We start from the raw sequence: 20939 nt of genomic DNA, 5'->3' as shown, positions 1-20939 counted from the left end.
ACAACGCTCAACCTGTAGCAGGCTGACATAATAAGTACTGATCTGATATCGAGGTTAATAAGGAGGAGATTGATTGATTGATTGATTGATTGATTGATTGATTGATTGATTGATTGATTGATTGATTGATTGATTGATTGATTGATTGATTGATTGATTGATTGATTGATTGATTGATTGATTGATTGCGGAAATATTTGCACAATGTGTGTCGCCAGCATGCCCTATCAATAAGTTTTTCAACTCATAAGGAACGTTCAGATGATGACCCCGTGGCTTCTGTGTAATATCGCAGCTACATTTCTTCAACAGTAAGACTACTACTGGGGTTTGTTTTGTCCTTTTCCCTCTTCTTGTGCTCGTGTAGGCACGCTTAACTTGTTCTAAGGCGAGTCAATTACCAAGTAGCTCAGGTTTCTGTCGTTATATGTTTGAGCCCGTGCTTAGCAGTGGGCAGACGACGACCTGATGCCCAGGGGTACGCGGCGCAGGGTCACGTGTATACGTTTGACAGCGCTCCTGATTTCCTGGCGCCATCTGTAACTTCTACTTCGGCGTCCCGTTATCTAGAATTTGTGTGAGAGAAGCCGCGCTGGGGGGATGGTATGTCCTTCCGGTAAACGATTAGCGACAGTCCGAGCTTTACAGTTTCGGGAGTTACAATCATGCAAATTGTGCAGGAGTATAGGCTAATTGCAGCTAACTGGTTTATTGTTGACGTAAAAACATCTTAGAGCGCAGAAGAACTCGGACACAGGCAAACACACGCGGGCGCTGCCAGAAGTACTGTACATTTAGTTTGAAGTACTGCGCCAGCTTGTGCCTAAGGCACCTGTGCCTAAATCTATGTTTTCTGCGCTACTAAACGCTCCTCTGTCGCCTATGATCGAAGGTGGCCGTGAAATACGCGCAGCAAACAGATACCACGTCCATGCTTTTTTCTAATTATCTTTATTTTTATCTTTTTTTTTCTCGTGTCGCACCCAAGACATGTCACCCGTTTCTCTTTTGTTTTTCTGTTTTTCTTCGCAGAGTTGGGCGTGAACGCGGCCTTGTGGTGGTTGTGCGCATGCCGCTCGTGATGTGTGCCGCGGCGCGCTCCTTCCACGGCCCGTAGAGAGCTCTCCTCTGCTCCTCCCCGTCACCTCGGACACGCCGGAGTGACCAGTGTGCTCTCTGAGGATTAACCGCCCGTCCATCATGCTGACACACGCCAGGAAGGAGCTCAGCCTGGACGCCCAAGGAGGTGAGTAATGTACTGCAGTGCATGCATCTGTCCGTGTGAACAGTGCCCCTCAAGGTGTTACTATTGCTGCAGTCACGCCGTTGCAGTATCGGGTAATCCTTACGCAGCTATCTGGACTTTTAAAGCGAAAGCTTTACTGGCCGCAAACTTGCAATTTCGCCGTGGCCTTGCTCCGAGGAGGCACATGACGTCCCACCGCGTCATTGTGTTCGCCTCCGCTCGCTTCGCCAGCTGCGTTGCATACCTGATAACATGTCGGAGGATTGAAAAGAAGAGCTCGCGTGCCCCGCAACCACACTTGAGGGGGCAGTATGGACGGCAACAATTCTGGTAAGCAGGAGGAGGCCTGGAATCGACATCGGAACGAGATGAAGAGGAAGCGAATCGCCCATGAAATAGACGAACAGCGCGCCGAACGACTGGCTAAACGCCGCAACGTAGCTGGACAACCAGACTAACCTGGACTTGCAGTCAAGATTAACCAAGGCTTACCCTATGCCTTAGCTTTCGCTACGTATATCCTGGCACAGCCGAGCTAAGCCACTGCCAATTTTTACTTTCTCGTGATTACGTACGAGGGATTACAGGGCTAGTTGATTTATGCTTTCCTAGGGTTTAAAATGACCCGAAGTAATTCTAGCAATTCCGTGTGCATGCGTGTGCGCCAAGCGCGCGGTCGTAAGAAATAGCACGGAGTGATTCACTGTGCCAACTTTAAGACCTACCAGCTGCGTTGCTTCAGGGCGCTACATACTATGAATCAATCAAAGAATCTACCCTCAAGAAACCTCGTCATCGATCTCATTGGGACGATTGTCTGAAGCGTCACGTGAGGGCGCTGCGGACAGTGCTTTCTTTTTCTGCATTTTCCTCTATCTTATTGTGAAGAAAGGAAATGTCCGTGAGACGTATCGGCTGTACAAGAAGGCAGTACTTAAACTGCTCTAAAAATCAGTGATCCACTGATGACTTTTGCTCTGACAGGCAAGGATGGTTCACTTAACGTATTTACAGAGCTCTCGTTAAAGAAAGAAAGTCGAAGGTACTGTGTAGACTGCAAAACGAAATAAATATTGCTAAATATATTTTGTCTGGTCACCGGCTTGCACAAGGAATTTCGCATAGGGATGCACCCTAGCTACTAATAACATTTATCTACTAAGGATTTTCCCACAGTGTGAGTACTGCCGTTGTCATCTGCTGATCTCACGCCTACCCACGCTGCCAAGTAGATCTGCATGTACGCGGATCTGGGTCTACGTATACCGTGACGATGCCAGTTTTAACTGTGAGCGGGCTGTGTGCCAAATTCGATTTGCTCAAAGATAACGGAGTAGGGCACGACAACTCTACATGGAGTGTATGCAGGGGTATGCAGTGCAATTGTTCACCAAATACATAGGGGGCGTTCCCTGAATGTGCGTTTATAGGTGACTTGTGCCGACAAAGCGGACTAAATGAAAAGGTAGCTTTGAAATCACAACTCAAAGTTCTGTAGCGCGCACTTTTTTTTTTCATGGTATTTGCCCTTTACAAGGGGGGGGGGGAGGGGGATGGATGTTATGAGCGTCCCCTTTGGTTGCTCCACCAAGCTCTTGCTATTATACTGCCTAATGTCCTACCTAGGTTAAACAGTAAGAAAGAGAAAAAAAAAACACTACGAACTACCCCACTCAAATTTTCTGATCCCCTATTTCGAACTGTGTTTTTTTACGTCACCGTTTTTTGTCGTTTCTCTACTTTTTTTCCGCCAATCCTGTGATCGCCTCTTACTAATGCCTATTGCAGACATATTTACTTTTCCACTGCTCTCGCTGAAACCAAGTGCTTCAAGGAGGCCAGTGGCGCCTAAATCGACCGCTGGGTAGACGTCTTCACATTCTAATAAAACATGCTCCATAGTTTCCCTAGCTTTACCGCACCAAGCAGCTGCTTCTTCCTTCTTGTATCTCGATTTAGAGGTGCGTGTCCTAAGGCATCGCGATCTCGCTTCGAAAAGTAATGAGCTTCCCTTTGAGTTATCATAAATTGTTTCTTTCCTGATTTCGTTTTTTCCTCTTAACTAGTTACTCGTGGCAGGTTTCTTTTGCCATTGCCGCCACCCATGAGATTATTTGGGCCTCTCTGACTTTCCGCTCGACGTTCTTTGTGGCCACGGTGTCGAGACGCCACCTAGTAACCGCCTTGAAAAATGTTGCGGGATACTCATCGATCCGTGCTCGAGCGCCGCGCCATCTTGAGGCCCTCTGACGTCTGCACAAGAAAAAGTGACACTGCTTCCCATAGAGGGCGCTTCCAACTTGTTCGCATTTTGTTCACAGTTTACAACACAGTTAAACAAAAATAAAAAGCTGAGCATAGTGGCAATTGCCATCACCCCGTTTCAAAGGAAACGCTCCTACTTTCCATCCTTCTATCCATCCATCCATTAGTGTATATTCTCGCAGCGCATAAGTCCGCCGTTATCTTCCAGCTCTGCAGTGAAGCAACTACTCGCGCGTGCAGGAGGCAGATGCCGCGCGTTGTTCCATTTGCTTTTATGTCTGCTGGTCGCGAGCTACATGCGGCAATTGTTCGCAAGCGCTGAGCAAGACGACACTTTTTAATGCAGGCTACGCAAGAACGATTGGCGTAGACGGAGGGGTGCTGACCCCCCTACATCTTTAGTTTGTATGTGCATATATACACGCACCTTACAAACACACGCACGAACGTACATATAAGAAGTAGGACCCCCCCCCCTCGATATAATTTCCCGACTACGCCCGTGGCTCGAAGAGCTCAAAAGTTCGCTTGCAAACGCGCATTACCTTGCATCAAAAAGCGGTGCAATGTATTTCAGCATGCATGTGAAGTTTTCTCGCGGAGGCCGGAAGGCAAGAAATCTTTTAAAGGGTGTTTAAAGAAAACTCCACGCACGTGTGATGGACAATTATGTGAGCACATCATGGCTGCCGAAACCAGACGAATAATGATGGTCGCCAAGAGAACTATTGTGCCTGCAGTTACGTCAGTGACCGTTAACCGTGAGCGTCATTCATCACTAACCGTCGTTCACAGCTTTAAGATTACGAAAGTTGTAAGAGCGGCGCCACAACACACCTTTAAGCTTTAAGAAAATACTGCACGTGCCTATTTTTCCTTTTTTATTAATTTTGCAAAGGCAGTGCTAAGATATGCGGTAAAAAAAGTTTAAAACATTCTTCAGAAGGATGTTTTTGCTAATATTGTTGAAATGAACGTGAGCGCGTGTATTGTGATTCCTAAGTTATGCATAATGAATTTATGTACACCCACAGTTTATGTGATGCCCTCAGTGGCGTCACGATAAGGAGAAGGCGGGGGGGGGGGGGGGGCAAGCACTCGGGTGCAGCCCGCTGAGCGACGGCTGTAATGCGGCCGCCATTCGAGCAATACTTTTCTCCGCAACTCTTAGCCGAGTTCGGTAAATGTAGGCGCCCAGGGCAGAAGGAGAAAAGTTCTGGCGGTGCGGCGTGCGTGGTGTAAGCTTCCAGACACTTGCGCACAGGGCGCAAGACGTAACGATGCCAGCAGCGTCTAATGAGGAGCGACGCGCACGAGTGGCTTAGGGCTGCTGCTCGTTATGCGATTGTTTTAGGAACACTCCGCTGGGCTGCTTATGAAATACAAAAGCAGTGGAGAGGGGGGAACAGAGATTACAAATTCAACACTCGCTCGTCTCTTTCCACTTTCGTAAAGAAAGCGAAGTTGGCCGTCGAATGTATCGTCTCTTTGTATTTGCTCACTCCGTCGCTCAAAATATTGCACGCATGCTCAACGTTGCGCTTCCGTGTGCAGGCTTGAAGGCCAGAAAGAACGTAGCTCATATTCGTTCATAAAGCTCTGGAAAGTGGCTGCACCATTCACGAAATTATGCATGGCAGGAAATGGCAGAAGAGGGGGAGGGGAGTTGACACGCCGGGCAGCCACGTACAGCGGGTGGCGGGATCCCGAGGGACCTCACTGGATCCTCCTGTGCGGTTTTTAATGTAATAAAATGAAATGATGCGCTGTTAGTTGCAGCGACAGAAAGCTTGCTTATGTCTATTTCACATTTGCTTACGCTTGATGCTTTAAAACTCATATTTAAGACGGGTATATTTCAGTATTCTATGATGATACCACCCGTATTTTTTTTTATTTACCATAAATTTCGTTTTCATCGTAATGCTGCAACAATGAATGATAGAAATAATTATGTTACAATTTCATTGCTACCCGTTTTCTCAAAAGTGATTGAACACGTTATAAATGGTATCTTGTTTTTGTTTTTGTTTAAGCATAAAGTGATCACAGCTCACCAGTTTCGTTTGCAAAGAAATTTTATCAACAGAAGACGTTATTTAGCATTCTTAGTAAACTAGTATAAATAACACACATAAGCAACTTCTAGGCACCGGGATATATCTAGGCTGTAGAAACACATTTGATTCTATCATATGATATCTTGATAAGAAAACTTGAAATGTGTATTGTTAAGTTTTATTGAATCTTCCTTGAGTGATAGCAAGCAGTTCACTGAAATACAGAGAAACCATTCGAATCTAGGTGTTATTTGGTATGGTGTTCCTCAAGGCTATGATATAGAGCCGATTTTCTTTGCACTGTACGTAAAATTATTTATCAGCATTCCTTTCATGCACACATGCAGTATATTAGCAGACGATACACAAGGGCTTTTTTATTTTCTAGTGAAAGCAGTTTCAATCTCGGACAACAACCTAATTGCGAAGCGTAGGGCGTACAGCACATTTACATTTTATCACCCCAAGAACTAGAACATTCTATGGTACTTAAATGCTTGCATCTATCGCACCAGTGTCGCTTAATCACTTTCCATGTGCTTGCAACTTGCCACTCACTGCACATAAAATCAAGTACATGTTTTAGAAAGTTACTGAATTCGTACTTCTCAGCATACTTGTAAGCGATTCCCGTGGGCTTCTATATATCGGAAGATGTTTCGGTAATGTATACGGATGCCTGCTATTGTTTTATTAAGGTCCTGTCATATCTCTTTCACCTCTTGTGGCGCCTGAGATGCTGTAATCGTTCTTTTTTTTGTCTTCGGCAACGTTCAGCGTGTCACAGGGGCCTAAAGGCCCCTCGGGGTATTAGTGTTTGACTTTAGATCTGGACCTCTTAGACATTCCGGGTACGTCAGAATAAAACTTAAAACTCAGCTGAACTTTCGGAAAATCTGAAACTAGAAAACTACGGCATGAATTCAAGCAAGTGGTCGAACGGTGCACGCACGCCTTGGTAGGCCAGATATATGCGTGCATGCATAGCCGAGAATAACTTGCTGTGGTAGAACCTGGCACACTTCAGAAGATGATAGGCTACACGGAAATGCATTGCAGATGTTATAAGTAAAAGTTTGCTGATACCCGAAATTTTGAATGCGAATCGAATAGCCCCTGCTATTCTACACTCGTACTCGATTCTAGAATTTACTATTTGGCGTTGTGGAATATTTGTTTTTCTTTTGCCCAGAGTGCGGGCTAGATACGGGGAACGTGTTCGTGATTTCTATGTTACAAGTGTTCCGAATGACCTCCCAATTAATGTCTTCACCTGGGGCAGTCGAAAAGACGTAAGGTCTGTTATCTGTGTTTTGTATGCTTGATTCATTTTTTTCCTGCTTTAGTGCAGCTACTCTCGTGATGTGAACCGACGGTGGTGTATGCTCTGACTTGTCCCTTGCTGCCAGGCCATCTGTTTGCTCTGGCAGGCCCATATGTGTGCCCCGTAAATCCGCAAATAAGGAATTTATTATTATTATTATTATTATTATTATTATTATTATTATTATTATTATTATTATTATTATTATTATTATTATTATTATTATTATTATTATTATTATTATTATTATTATTATTATTTGAATATATGAGATAAACGCACTTGTTTGAATTTCGAGAGAGACATAAAAAAGAGGTGTGGGGTTTGTTACGAACGATACCACGGCAGGGTAGCTGTGATGGTTTCGCAGGGGTACAAGTCTATGAGTGCACGCTCGGGTCAGCAAACTCCTGCTCAGTCATTCAACAAGAATGGCTCCCGTTATGCCGGCTGCGTACGAATTTGTTCCGATCTATTATTTGGCCAGTCCTACCACGCACGTGTGCAACCCTCGCTGCAGTATCGCAATTCTCTCCTTTTCAGCGACGCAACCCTGTACGTGCATCTGCTAAGAAGCTGTTCCCTAGCTTCACTACTGTCGTTCTCATGGTGCCCCGTACAATCGAAAACAGTTGCTTGCCATTTGCAAGCTGCGCAGTTGCACGGCCGTATAATTAAATTAATTATGGGGTTTTACGTGCCAAAACCACTTTCTGATTATGAGGCACGCCGTAGTGGAGGACTCCGGAAATTTCGACGACCTGGGATTTTCTAAGGAGCTCACGAAGATTCAAGGAATCAACCATACCATCTACGCAGATGACATCACCATCTGGTGCGTCGGCGGGAGCGACGGCCAAGTTGAAGCCGCCATGCAGAGCGCCATCGATGCGACCGAGCGCTTCCTCCGCCCCACTGGGCTCAGATGTTCTCCATCGAAATCTGAGCTACTACTCCACAAGAAAAGACCCAGAGGCGGCGGCCATCGTGATTGGAAACCGGCGTCCGAAAGCGAAATACGGCTTTTCACTGGTGACGGGTCTCCGGTGCCCAGAGTCGACTCACTCCGAATATTGGGGATGTATATCGAGTCTAACGGTGCCAATGGAACCGCACTCAGAAAGATCACCGCCAAGACGGAGAGTGCTCTCGGCCTCATTCGGAGGATCGCCAACAGGCACCGGGGAATCAAGGAAGACAACCTCATCCGCATTATACATGCTTTTGTTCTCTGCCACCTTTCATACTCGAGGGCCATGCATAATTGGCATGTTGCAGAGAAGAACAAGCTCAATTCACTCATCAGAAAGGTCTTTAAGCTCGCCCTCGGCTTACCTGCAAGCACTCACACCGAAAACCTGTTGAAGCTCGGAGTCCACAACACGCTCGAAGAAATTATCGAGGCACAAGAGTACTCACAGCACCCCGACGGGCCGCAAGTTACTCGGCGAGATGGGCCTCAATCCTGTCGACCAGTGCCCCGACGCCGTGCGGATTCCCAGCGACATCAGGTCTCACCTGCACATCGCGCCCCTTCCCCGCAATATGCACCCAGCAAACAACGTCGGCAGACGTCGGGCCAGGGGTACAGCTCTACTCGGGCATGTCCGCAATAACCACATTGAGGCAAGCGTCGTGGATGCCGCGGCATATGTCCAACAAGAGGCATTCGCCGTTTCCATCGTAGACTCCAATTCAAGGCTCACTTGCTGCGCTACGGTCCGCACTTCGAGGCCCGTGGTAGCCGAACAGGTTGCAATCGCGCTGGCTGTGCTCGATGGTCGCAGAGAGGCAATATATAGTGATTCCAAGGCAGCCATTAAGGCCTACCAAACCGGTATGGTCTCCCCCCAGGCCCTCCGCATTCTCCAAAGCGCCAAAAGTATCTCTCCGCATTCTCTCATTTGGTTTCCCGCTCACTTGGGGTCGATTGAGGGTTCTCCCTCTAACCCTAACGAGGGCGCACACGAGGCCGCGCGAGGACTCACTGACCGCGCCGCCTCAGCAGTCGCCCAGCCCCGCGGGGAACCCTTGCTTACGTTTAATGAGATCACCACGCACTACTATCTGTCAAGACGGGTCTTCCCCCTCCCGCACCCCGCCTTATGTAGGGCGCGGGTGGTTACCCTTCGACTTCTACAAGCCCGTGCATACCCTAACCTCGCGGTTCTTCATGCCATATACCCTGAAAGATATCCCAGTGCGGACTGCCCTGCCTGTGGACTAAGGGCAACATTGGACCATGTGTTGTGGGAGTGTGAAGCCATCGGCTCCTCCTTCAGCGAGGATAAGTGGGCTGCGCTCTTGGGCAGCCCCGAACTCAACGACCAAACCCTGGCCGTCCAGAGTGCCCGCGATCGGGCTGTCAAGCTGGGCTTGGCGGTCCCTACGTGGGACTAGCCGGGTGGCGCGGGGTCTTCCCTGCGTCTTCTCTGGACCAAAATAAAGTTACTTCACTCACTCACCTGGGATTCTTTAACGTGCACCTAAACCTAAGTACACGGGTGTTTTCGCATTTCTCCCCTATCGAAATGCGGCCGCCGTGGCCGGGATTCGATCCCGCTACCTCGTGCTCAGCAGCCCAACACCATAGCCACTGAGCAAACACGGCGGGTACGGCCGTATAATTGCGAATGACAATACGTGCACGTCTCAGTCTACTCGTATACAAGCCCCACCTATTTTACCAAACAGACTCCGCACAAACGTCATAATTCGTGGTGCTTCTCGAAATTATTCGATATTTGGTTCGATATACGAATGTGCGTAGTTTTTTTTTTTCCTTGGATATTCGTATTCGATTCGGGTATGAAAGTTCAATATTCGAACACTCCTAGTTATAAGGAACATGACAGCGCGTAGCAATTGCAGGCGTTCCATTATATGGTTGCAATGATATTTTGCCCACTAACCTAGTTTTATGAAGATGTTGTTATTGCGGTACTTGTAGTACACACATCACTCGAAAAAAAAAACATGCTGCTCCTTCCCTGTCTGCTGAATAAATAGGCCAGTTTGCACATGACCGAGCGGTTACATCGTGGGTAAGAAGAATAAATGCATAGAACAAAAGTCGAAAAGACGCCGATAGGGCGCGTTAAAAAAACTTGTATACCACAGTAAGAGCAAAACATTTCACTAAAATAGTCTGTAGTTTCTTATTAACGTTGTTTCCTGAAATCTCCATACTTCATTCACTTTTCCTGCTGTGTCTTCAACCGCGTTGAAGCTAAGGAAGGAAGGAAATCAACTTTATTCGAGGTCCTGCAGACCACGAGAGCTTTGGGCTCTCATGGTGTGGGCGTCTCCCACGACGGAACCGGGAGGTTGAGTTTCCTGGCGGCGTCGTGGAGCTGCTGGACGGCCCACAGTTGGGGAGCGAGTTCTTCGCTCCGGATTGCTTCTTCAAACTTGCACTTGTCCTGCTCGCAGTTTATGTGAGCTTGCGAGCACGGCCAGAGTAAATGATAGACGTTAAGGGATGTATTGCAATTGGTGCAATAAGACTTGTCGTAGAGCTCAGGCATGTAGTGGTGTAGTCTGTTTTGCGTGGGGTATGCGTCTGTTTGTAGCATTCTGAGTGTAACCGCTTGAGCTCGAGTGAGCGTGTGGTGCGGCGTGCTATACTCTCTACATTGTAGGTAGTAATGTTTAGTGATTTCATTGTATGTAGTGGCGGCGTCCTTGTTCTCCGAGTGGTCGGGTGAAGCCGCGCGGTCTGTAAGCGCGCGCGCAGCCTCGTGCACCACCTCGTTAAGGTTGTGGACGTTGCCGATATTTGGTCCTAAGTGTGCCGGAAACCAGTATATGGCGTGTTTCTTAATCTCTTTCTTTGTAAAAATTCTGAAAGCCTGTGCGCAGACCGTGCCCTCTTGGAAAGCTCTGATAGCGGCTATGGAGTCGCTGTAGATATGACAAAGATTGTCGTCCGTCAGCGCAACAGCGATCGCAACCTGTTCCGCCTGTTCAGGCTTCCTTGCAATTACCGTGGCTACATGTCTTGTGGATCCGCGGCCGTCCACAACCGCCACTGCGAAAGTTTTGTTTCCAGCGTATGCAGCCGCGTCCACAAAGGCTGAGCGTTCGCGGTTCGCCAAGGCTTGGTTAAGGAGGAGTTATCCTCTCGCTTGTCGGCTGCCCTTGTTGTTTTCGGGGTGTACGTTTCTGGGTATAGGTCGGACCGTGATCTTGGTCCGGATGTCCCGTGAGAGGTCTGCAAAGTCCTTTTCTATGTTTCCTTGAGCAAAGCCTAGCTTCCCTATATAGGATCGTGCGCCCCGGAGGCGTCGTCGAAAGCCTAGCAAGCTGGGCGCGCTGCTGGGCTTCGGCAATTTCTTCCAGGTTGTTGTGCATGCCCAGGTCCCCCAGCTTCTCGTTGCTGGTGCTGGTCGGAATGCCGAGGGCTTGCTTGGTGACTTTACTGATTCGGGCATTAAGTCTGTCTCTTTCGGATCGTGACCAATTGAGCATTGCCGCAACGTATGCGAAGAGACAGGTGATGAACGCGTGTATGAGTTTGATGAGATTATGTTCCTTGAGGCCCCAGTGCCTACTTGCAATTCTTATGATGAACCCGATGGCGTTGTTGGTCTTGGTGATGAGCTTCTGAACCGTAGAGGCATTGACGTCTTTAGTCTCCACGATCATACCCAGGACTCTGATTTTGTCGACGCACGGTGTGGCGTGTCCCGAATTGGTTTGTATGGTAATTTCCTGACTATAATTGAAGTCTGACGAGTATGGCCTGCGGCCCTTCTGCGTGGGTCTGCGTACGAGCAGCTCCGACTTGGTAGGCGAGCATCTGGTCCTGTGGGAATTAGAAATTCTTCTACGGTATTCACTGCTTCTTGCAAGATGTCCTGCACCATGCCCGGCGTTCCTTTGGAGACCCACATGGTGATGTCATCGGCGTATATGGTGTGCCCGAGCCCGTGTATCTGTCCGAGTTTCTCAGCAAGTACCGCCATGGTAAGGTTGAAAAGCATAAAGGAGATGACCGAGCCTTGGGAGGTGCCCCTGCTCCCCACCGAGAGTATCTCCGTGGAGAGGTCGGTAAATCGGAGCGTAGCCGTCCTGTTATTCAAGAATGACTTGACGTACGCGTGGAATCTAGCTCCGAGGTTGAGGTCGGAAATGGTGTCCACAATGTATTGGTGAGAGAGGTTATCGAACGCTTTCTCGAAATCCAACCCGAGAATGGCCTTGGCGTTTCTAATGGGGTCATCAAAGCTTCCTTGACATCTTCGTCACTTGAAAGACCACCTCGACTTCGTCGAAGGTGGTTGTGATGATGATGATGATGGTGGCGGCGGCGGTGGTGGTGGTGATTATTATTATTATTATTATTATTATCATTATTATTATTATTATTATTATTATTATTATTATTATTATTATTATTATTATTATTATTATGATCTATCATGGCTCGCACCCACTAAGTGGGTTAGGCCAAGAATCGGGCGGCAGGAGGTAGCTAAAGGAAATTCTTTGAAGACGATAAACGTAAAGTAAAAGAAATACAAAAAAGGAGATCATGCAACAACTAGACTAGTGTGCAGTTGAGCTGTCAGACTACCTGAAAGATGAATGTTTAAAGACACTACAGTCAAGAAAAAGTTAATGTTAATAAAGAATGTATAGAAACCAATTTAGGTGAAATGAATGCAGATTTGATATCTAGAATAATGATGCCATAATTAGCCGGACAATCGTTTTGTCTCAATTAAATAACCAAATACTGCGGAACAGCCGTTTCTGTGATTATATCCCAGTGTCGAGGCCCCAAATGATAATAATACTGCTATACATAACCCTAATCCAATTTTTCAGAGTGGAGCTTCGAGTAATATCTTTCTCTGGTGTGAATATCGTCTGCATGATAAAAAGTAGTGCTCTATTGATCCCATTTCCTTACATTTGTAGCATAGAGGGAACATCATCATACCAGCTCTGTGCAAATAAATGTTCTATTGCGGTATGTGACAGGGTGGAATGGTGTATGTAACTTCCGATCACCGAGAGGGACACCACTATTTATGCCAGCAAAATCGGAGATGCTGAAAGTCTGGAGATGGTATCAGCGAAAACTTACCTAAATCATTCTCTAAACAAGATTTTCTGTATCTCGATGTAGTGATGTAAGCTGTATCCGGTAAAACAGGAATGAAAGGTCCACTTAATTACGTTCTGGCTAATAAAGCTGCCATTTAACATTTAAGCATAAACGAGGTGTTATTTCAGAGCTGTGGACACCAAATAAAGAGAGCCATCGGGTCTGTGGTGGGGTGTGGTACACTTAAAGCTTTCAAGCTAAATTAAGTGTCTCTCTCTCTCTCTCTCTCTCTCTCTCTCTGTATGTCTGTCTGTCTTGTTTTAAGTTTGTATGTGTGGGAGAGAGAGAGAGCGCGCGAGATAGTAAAGGGGACCCTAAAGGGCACGATTTCGCTATACGGGCAAAAAATCTAGAAAGTTGCGTGTGCCGATTTTCGTAACGCCGCCCCTGTTAGCCGCGGTTTCGCTGTGCCATCTAGCGTCCTCCCAGAAAAGCACTATCCGAAAGGATCGATCCAATCTGCGAGTGCCACGCCACCATCAGTGCGAACTCCCACCGCATCCCACAGAGAGCGCTGCAGGCTTACGTCTACACTTTTTAAGATCATGAGCGCGCGCCACGCTGTAGCGGTTGCTATAAAGTGGTACACCGGAATCTAAAGCAGCAGGCCTTATGTGACTACTCTCATTCAAATCTAGTCAGTGATTTCGGTGTTCTGCATCTGCATGCGTTTATCAGGCCACACCCCAAATAGCTTCCACTCAATACCAGATCGCGTAATGGAGCCGCAACTTGTAGATTAACAAACAAACGCGAACGCAAAGATCGGCGTAGTGATAGATGTAGCGGGAAATGACGCGCGTGAAGACAACAGCTAATGAGACAGCGCAATGCGGTAAATATGAAAAAATAGGTAACGGTTTCGCTTGTAGCATTCTCGGTGAGATTAAGTAGAAAAGAAAGTGCCGGTGAATGCATCATTTGTAGATTACTGGCGGCGTTAATGGGAACCGCAGTCTAGCTTATCATGGGTGTGTAATTGGTGGGCAGCGTATCCAGACTGTTGAGGAGAGACCTGGTCGTCTCTTTAGAGTAACAGAATGGGTACATTGATAGGGAGGACGCTGTCGAAGACAGAGGAGGATTAGGTTGTGCTATAATATTAGGAATTTCGCCGGCATACACTGGAGTTCGCTGCCTCAGGCAGGGGTAATTTCAGGCCTTTCGAAGTGGCATTCATATTGGTGCCGATTTGACGGCGTCTGATCATAGTTATTGCGATGATGACTGGCGCTTCTGACTGGCGGATGCCATATCGTGTTATTGCTCAGCGAAATATGCCGCTCGCAGCGTAGTGGAAGATCGTTTCCGGCAGCTGTTGCTCCGAACTGCGAACTCAGCTTTCGCGCCGGTGCTGTTAATTCTCTGGGACGTACTATCTGTTCAGAACTGATGTTATTCGTTCCGTAGGGCATTTCGATCTGGCGGTGCTCTTTGAGCATGCTCTCGAGAAGCGCGCACTATGCGAATGAGTACGACCGTTATAAGTATACACGAACGGCATTGATAAGTCTACCTATATTAGTATGCCGTGCTCTATACAAGATAGAATAAAATGTTTTGCCAGGAAAGAAAAAGAGGAGAACGTCGATTCTTTCTGTTTTAGCCTGACCTAGTATGCCTTGACGCTGCAAGTGTCGATGGAAACAGTGGCGCCTATGTCGACATCTTATGAGGCCAGGTTAAAGCACGATACGTTAGAAAGGTTATCGTGTTGCGGTACTCCCTTCGTCGAAAATGAGATAAATAAACAGTCAATATTAGGAAACATTGCGGCGCTGCTGGCAATAAAGAATAGAACGCAGATGCTTATATTAACAAGAATTTTGTGTAGTTTACGAATGATGTGATGCGAGGTAGTCTTTTGGGACCACTTTCGTTTAATGTATACATTAATGATGTAATTACTATAAACAAGCAATGTAAATAAATTATATACGCAGGTGATACTGCAATGTTGTTGTTTTCTTTTGTCGCATATGATATCGCGTAACAAAGTGAAATGGCTAACAACGTCTTGAAGTCTTTAGCTAAATGGTCCGCAGGGAATTCATTAAAGATTAATGTGGCAAAAACAAATGCCATGATTTCCTGTTCTCGAGAGGAAAATGTGCAGGACCCATCACCACCTTTTCTGAATGAAAATACCATTGCATACGTAAATGAATTTACATCTCTCGTTGTAATATTCCCGCCCACAGTGTGCTGGGATGCCCACGTATGTAAACTTTATTTGAATCTGTCCAGGTTTGAGGACATTTTGTCCTTCAATAGAGGCGTTCTGCCTCTTAACGCAAGATTGGACGCTTATTACGCTTTCTTTCAATCGCATCTGAACTATTTGCAACCTAGTCTGGGCAACCACAACAAATAGCAAACATTAAAAAAGTTTCAATTATCGAAAAGAAAATGCTTAGAGCCATCGCAAACGTTCCACAGAGTACCCCCAACCCGTCCCATACATCTACTGTATCATACTGTGCCTGTACATAATATCCTCGCGTATAGGCTTGCGTGCCTGTATAAAAGCACTACTAATCGAAATGACCCATTTTCGCATCGTATTATGAAAGTTTTGCCGCGTTATACATCATACGAAATGGGCACACAATACTCTTTTATCATACCTCGATGTGTGATTAACAACGGATTCCAAATGTTAAAATATATGCTTCCAGACTGCTCAATGAACGAGTTCTATCAATGCATACATTCTGTACCATATATTACCATTAGAAAGCTTTATGCAGACTGAAATCAGCTTACTTGTTTGTTTACTTTTTTAGTTTCTATCTTTTTTTGCTTTTTTGCTTTCGTTATTATTGTTTTCATATCACCCGATTCCGGGCCTTTAGAGTAAATAAATGAAATGTAAAAGCGACGAAAAAAAGTATTACGTATGTTATGCCAAACATACTCGCATATTATTCTGCTTGCTTCTGTTTACGTTGTAATCACTGATTCTATTGTATTACTGTCACCAATCCAAAGTTGCAAGGTTGGCGAGGCCTGTCAAGCAGTTGCGAAGACTGCTTTTTTCTTGTCAACCCCAGTTGTTGTACATGCCCTGTACAAGAAGCTGAAATAAAGCATTCATTCATTCATTCATTCATTCATTCATTCATTCATTCATTCATTCATTCATTCATTCATTCATTCATTCATTCATTCATTTAAAATATGCGCTGCCTGTAAAGTTCTTCACTAGCGATGCTGTTTCCGCGAGCGTGTCACTTTATGGCAGTGAACCTCTCGCTGGAAACATATAGTGCCAAAACGCAGGTGCCTCAAAGTTACTCCTGGAGTCTGTTCTTCATTTCCTGACCAATATATTTTTTTAATATTTCATAGTAGTAGCGCGTAGTTTGTCGCCCGTTAATATTCGTTAGTGCACCGGTGCGCCAGCACCTGCATATGCTCATGTCTTAAAATATGCTAATTCTCTACACAATCAAACGTACCGTGCAGTGGTAGCGAACTCAGGCCAGCTTCATGCAAAACAGTTTCAGTTTTTAATTTTATCCTGAATAATTTGCTCCTTCAAAGCCGTCTTCTTGTCCAACCAGCGCTTTATCTTTGTACTGCTCGCGACCTTGTAGTGAAAGTTTCTTCCCCTAACACCTGTATTTTCTTTCTTTTTCATCTAGCCCTAATCTCGCGAAAAAGAAATATGGATAGCCGATATTGAAACGGTGAGCGCAGCACATGACTAAACGAGAATCCCATGCTGCCGCATAAGTCCGTATTGATTTTCCATTATTACTAAGTGAAAGCTCCAAGCCAGAGCACGATGAATGCATCAGTAATTCTACTCAGTGTTCACGAGATTCACTAGGCAAGCGAAGAAAAAAAATACGAAAGAAATCAGTCGTGATTTTCCAATCGTAATAAAATGTCCACGTTCTTTCAACGCAGTCGAAAAATTTCGGTGGCGCGTGTTGTGCAACCAAGGGACGTGCTTGGTTTTTTTTAGTTTAAGACTGTGATTTTGTTTTGTTTATTTGCTTGCTTGCTTTCTTGACTGTGAGTGCGTTCGTTCGTTCGTTCGTTCGTTAGTTAGTTAGTTAGTTAGTTAGTTAGTTAGTTAGTTAGTTAGTTAGTTAGTTAGTTAGTTAGTTAGTTAGTTAGTTAGTTAGTTAGGTAGTTAGTTGATTGGTTGGTTAGTCAGTCAGTCAGTCAGTCAGTCAGTCAGTCAGTCAGTCAGTCAGTCAGTCAGTCAGTCTGTTAGTTAGTTAGTTAGTTAGTTAGTTAGTTGGTTAGTTGGTTAGTTAGTTAGTTAGTTAGTTAGTTAGTTAGTTAGTTAGTTAGTTAGTTAGTTAGTTAGTTAGTTAGTTAGTTAGTTAGTTAGTTAGTTAGTTAGTTAGTTAGTTAGTTAGTTAGTTAGTTAGTTAGTTAGCAATATCTCCAATATGTCCTTGGCAGTATGTCTTTGGCAATATTTGTACTAGTGTACTTAGATTCGCAAACACTTACTTTGCCCTGTATTGTCTCTCCCAGTTATTTCTCCAATCCGCGTGGCTTAAATATTATTGCGGAAAAGCTGCCTGACTGGTATTCGCTATAAAAAGCCTCTTTTAACAGTGTTCCACAAATTTGAATTAAACTTGTTAGCTATATATACTGCAGCCGTGGTCAAATGGTCAGGCCCGGCAGCGGAAGGTGTTGGGCTCGGGCCCCACTCCGGACGGCCACCGGTGAAAAGGGTACACGTGATTCCACGCCGGGCGCCCGATTACCAAAGGTGAATCAGTGCTTGGGGGAAGCTCTCGCCGTCCGTTAACGTTTGCCTTCGTGGTTTTGTACCTGGGCCGCTCGGTGAGGCGTCGGCTACCACCGTAGTCTGGCTCTCCCCCACCGTCTCCATCCGTTTGCTTGTTGCGCCTTCTCCAATGCATGGGAATGACTTGTAGCAATCTTTTTTACTAAAGAAAGGCCGTCGTGTTACAAAGCGTCGTTTCTTCTGCCATTTCTTCTTCTCCGACATCTAACAGGACGCCTACCAAAGTATAACATCACATCGCTCCTACGACTGCATTAGCCCTTCTCCATATCTCTGCCGACAGCCGATTACCGGCCCACCCCCTCCTGTCTTTGTTTCTGTGTTGTAGTTAGTTACACATACAGGTACATCACAAGTTATGTTGTGCTGCATAGAGGGAACAAGGTGAAGGAAAGACGCTAACCAATAAAAGACCCTTTCACAAATTAAAATTAAATTCTGGGCTTTTACGGGCCAGAACCACAATTTGATTATGAGGCACGGCGTACAAAGGTACTTCGGATTTATTTTGGCTTTGTGGGGTTCTTTAACGTGCACCCAATGCATGGCGCACGGGCGTTTTTTGCATTTCACTCCCATTCAAATGCGGCGGCCGCTGCCGGGATTCGGTCCCGCTCCCTTGGGCTTAGTGGCGCAATGCCATAGCCACTGCGCCACCCCAGCGGGTAAACCCTTTCACAGGCTTCGTAGTACACGCATGATGAAAAAGAAGGCAGAAGTCGGGAAAACGAACCTTGTCGAGATTTCTTTATCATTTATTTTTATTCAAAAATTACCACGCACTGCCCAAGGATGTTATAGCAAGTGGATTGTGGCATCGAATGGGCACATCTTATTTACTTACATAGGACAGTTGCTTTTCGCTCAACATGTTCTAGTGGCTTTACTATACGGACGAAAAAAGAGTTAGCATCCATGTTTCCCTTGGCTTGGGGCTTTGGCATTTTGCAGTCGTTATTACTACGCTTCAATCACGAGAGCCAGACTAGCAATCGCCAGAAAAGTTTCCAGCACTTCTTCAAGCTCCTGTTGGCGCCCACTGGATCAAGCCGTCACTCGCTACAACCGTCTGTAAAGCGTGCATCACAGCAGTCTGAGGCGTAATGCAGAAAACGCACCTTTACAAAAGAGAAATCATAAAAGCGTTTTACAATATACATGTGCGTTTTGACCACATAAAATGAAACGGAGGATCAGGAAGTACAAGAGGGAGATGGAGAAAAGAAGCAAATAAAGTGAAGCAGTAGGTGAACATCTTTTAGCAAGTTGTATATCCATATTTCCGCGAGCTGATTTCGTTCGTGAAATTCGTCCCCAATTTGTTTCAAACAACTATCGTGGATAAAGTTAAATATCGGACGACACCAAAGAATATAGAAAAATATATTAGGACATCTAAGCCCTTTTTATCAGCTGTGAATGCGAGGGCATTAACTCCTCTCGGGCAAGCGAGCGCGTTGAGATGCTTGACCAACACCTTCTAAAGAGCACAAGGTCAGTGCGTATAATCTAATCTGTGACTGCATTCTACCTTGCCCGACTGCCACATAATCTAATGTGGATGCTGCCGAGCAAGCCGCGGTGATTTTGACGTCACCCCTTTCGTCACGCCGAGCTTCGCAATGGAAATTGATGTCATAAAGCAGAAGGCACAGGCTTGCTTTCTAGGAGGCGCTAGTTTAGCCCAGTGGGTAAATACACTCGGCGTCTGAGCGTGGGGTCGTATGTTTGAAACTCACTACCACCAATGCTTTTTCTTTCGAATTTATTCTGTATATTTATACATTAATTTCTTTATCGCGATTACCAAGGGGAAGTTAGAACGCAGGCTAGAGCTTGCGCGCACAAGGAACGTGCGCATAGTACAGGCTGCCGAGAGCGAGGGGGCGTAGCTTCGCGGCGATTCCCTCTCCCCTAAACAACACCTGGTCATCTAGCTCGGCAGCAGATGTTTCCTTTCGCCCGCTTGCTGCGTCGAGGCGCGCACGGGACGCGACCTTGCACCCAATGGGAATCTAGGTGCAGTTTCTGTGCTACACAACCCGGGCTCTTCCGCTCAATGGGTCACTTGATGCATTCGTGTCGGTAAGTTAATTTCCAAAAAGGACGCTACTCTGAGATTGAAACCTTTGAAATCACCCATAAAGGTAAGACGAGACAGCACTAGTGCCTGGAGAGGAGATGGCATTACGTTGAAGCGAAACGGTGTCTGTCCAAGACGAGTAGACACTGTTAATCAAAAATCTTCGTGGCCGTATAACACCCATCTGCGCTTCTGTCTTCGGTTGTTTTCAATTAACGAGAAAATAAATAGCCCAAAAATGTCTTTGCTCCTGAACATTGCACCTACTTTACCAATTAGTTAGGGAAATTGTACGAGAGGCCGCCGTGCTGTGTGCAAATTAAGTGCGCGCTGTCCCAACAGGCTCGGCGTTGCAGGAGGCCCGAATAACACAATGGTTGTGCTCTGACCTAGGAGTACCGTGCAGCAGTGCACAGGCTGAGGGGTACATCAGTGTTTTGGGAAGGCTGGTAAAGGTAGTTGGAAAGCATTTCAGTGCTGGAACACAGGGACTTAACCAAGAGATAGACACCATGATGTTCTAGCTGTTGAATAAACTGTTGGAAGATAGCGCACTGTGGCACATATTGTTCCTTTTGTCCTTTGCTGACAGTGACTAACTGCTTTTTAAGTTTGGGTTTCGCGAGGTGGCCAATTTGGTTGTGCTCCACTTTCATTGGATCTGTGCTTTAATGTGGCCTATTGTCGATAAACTGCGCGGTAAACTAATTGCGCCGTCCGCGAGAACATTTTTACAGCACCGTATGCTGGGTCTGATGGCTTGCAACTGCAAAATTGCTTTGTTGCAGTGACAAAGCATAATGTTTATCACAACTATTTAGTTCATGCCGTTATTGACAGTGCCACATCAGAGAAGTTACCTCCATCTACGTATTAATCTGAGCAGATATGACTGTTTCTTCGTAGTTTGGCCGACACAACTGACTACACCAATGTCGACACCAATGACTACCCACGGCGTCATTGCACCGTATAGGATGGAGTACTTAACTGCCAAGGATGGCAAACTTATCTTGAAAGACGTAAGTTTATGTATGCGGCAATCTTAAAAGAAAAAAACATTTTA

At 45.9% G+C, this 20939-nt stretch overlaps 1 protein-coding gene across 1 annotated transcript in view; it reads left to right on the top strand.

Moving 5' to 3' along the window:
- The first annotated feature begins 1047 nt into the window (after positions 1–1047).
- The window catches only part of LOC142586357 (uncharacterized), a 220962-nt gene continuing 201070 nt past the window's right edge, over positions 1048–20939 (top strand). The window contains exon 1 of the mRNA XM_075697607.1: positions 1048–1246. Within this exon, the coding sequence (XP_075553722.1) occupies positions 1201–1246 (46 nt within the window). The 5' untranslated portion in view covers positions 1048–1200. The remainder of the gene's footprint in view (positions 1247–20939) is intronic.

This window comes from Dermacentor variabilis, chromosome 6, assembly GCF_050947875.1.
Source record: "Dermacentor variabilis isolate Ectoservices chromosome 6, ASM5094787v1, whole genome shotgun sequence".
In the NCBI taxonomy this organism is placed as follows: domain Eukaryota; kingdom Metazoa; phylum Arthropoda; class Arachnida; order Ixodida; family Ixodidae; genus Dermacentor; species Dermacentor variabilis.
The sequence above is the reverse complement of the archived record's forward strand: the minus strand, read 5'-3'. Positions and strand labels throughout refer to the sequence as shown.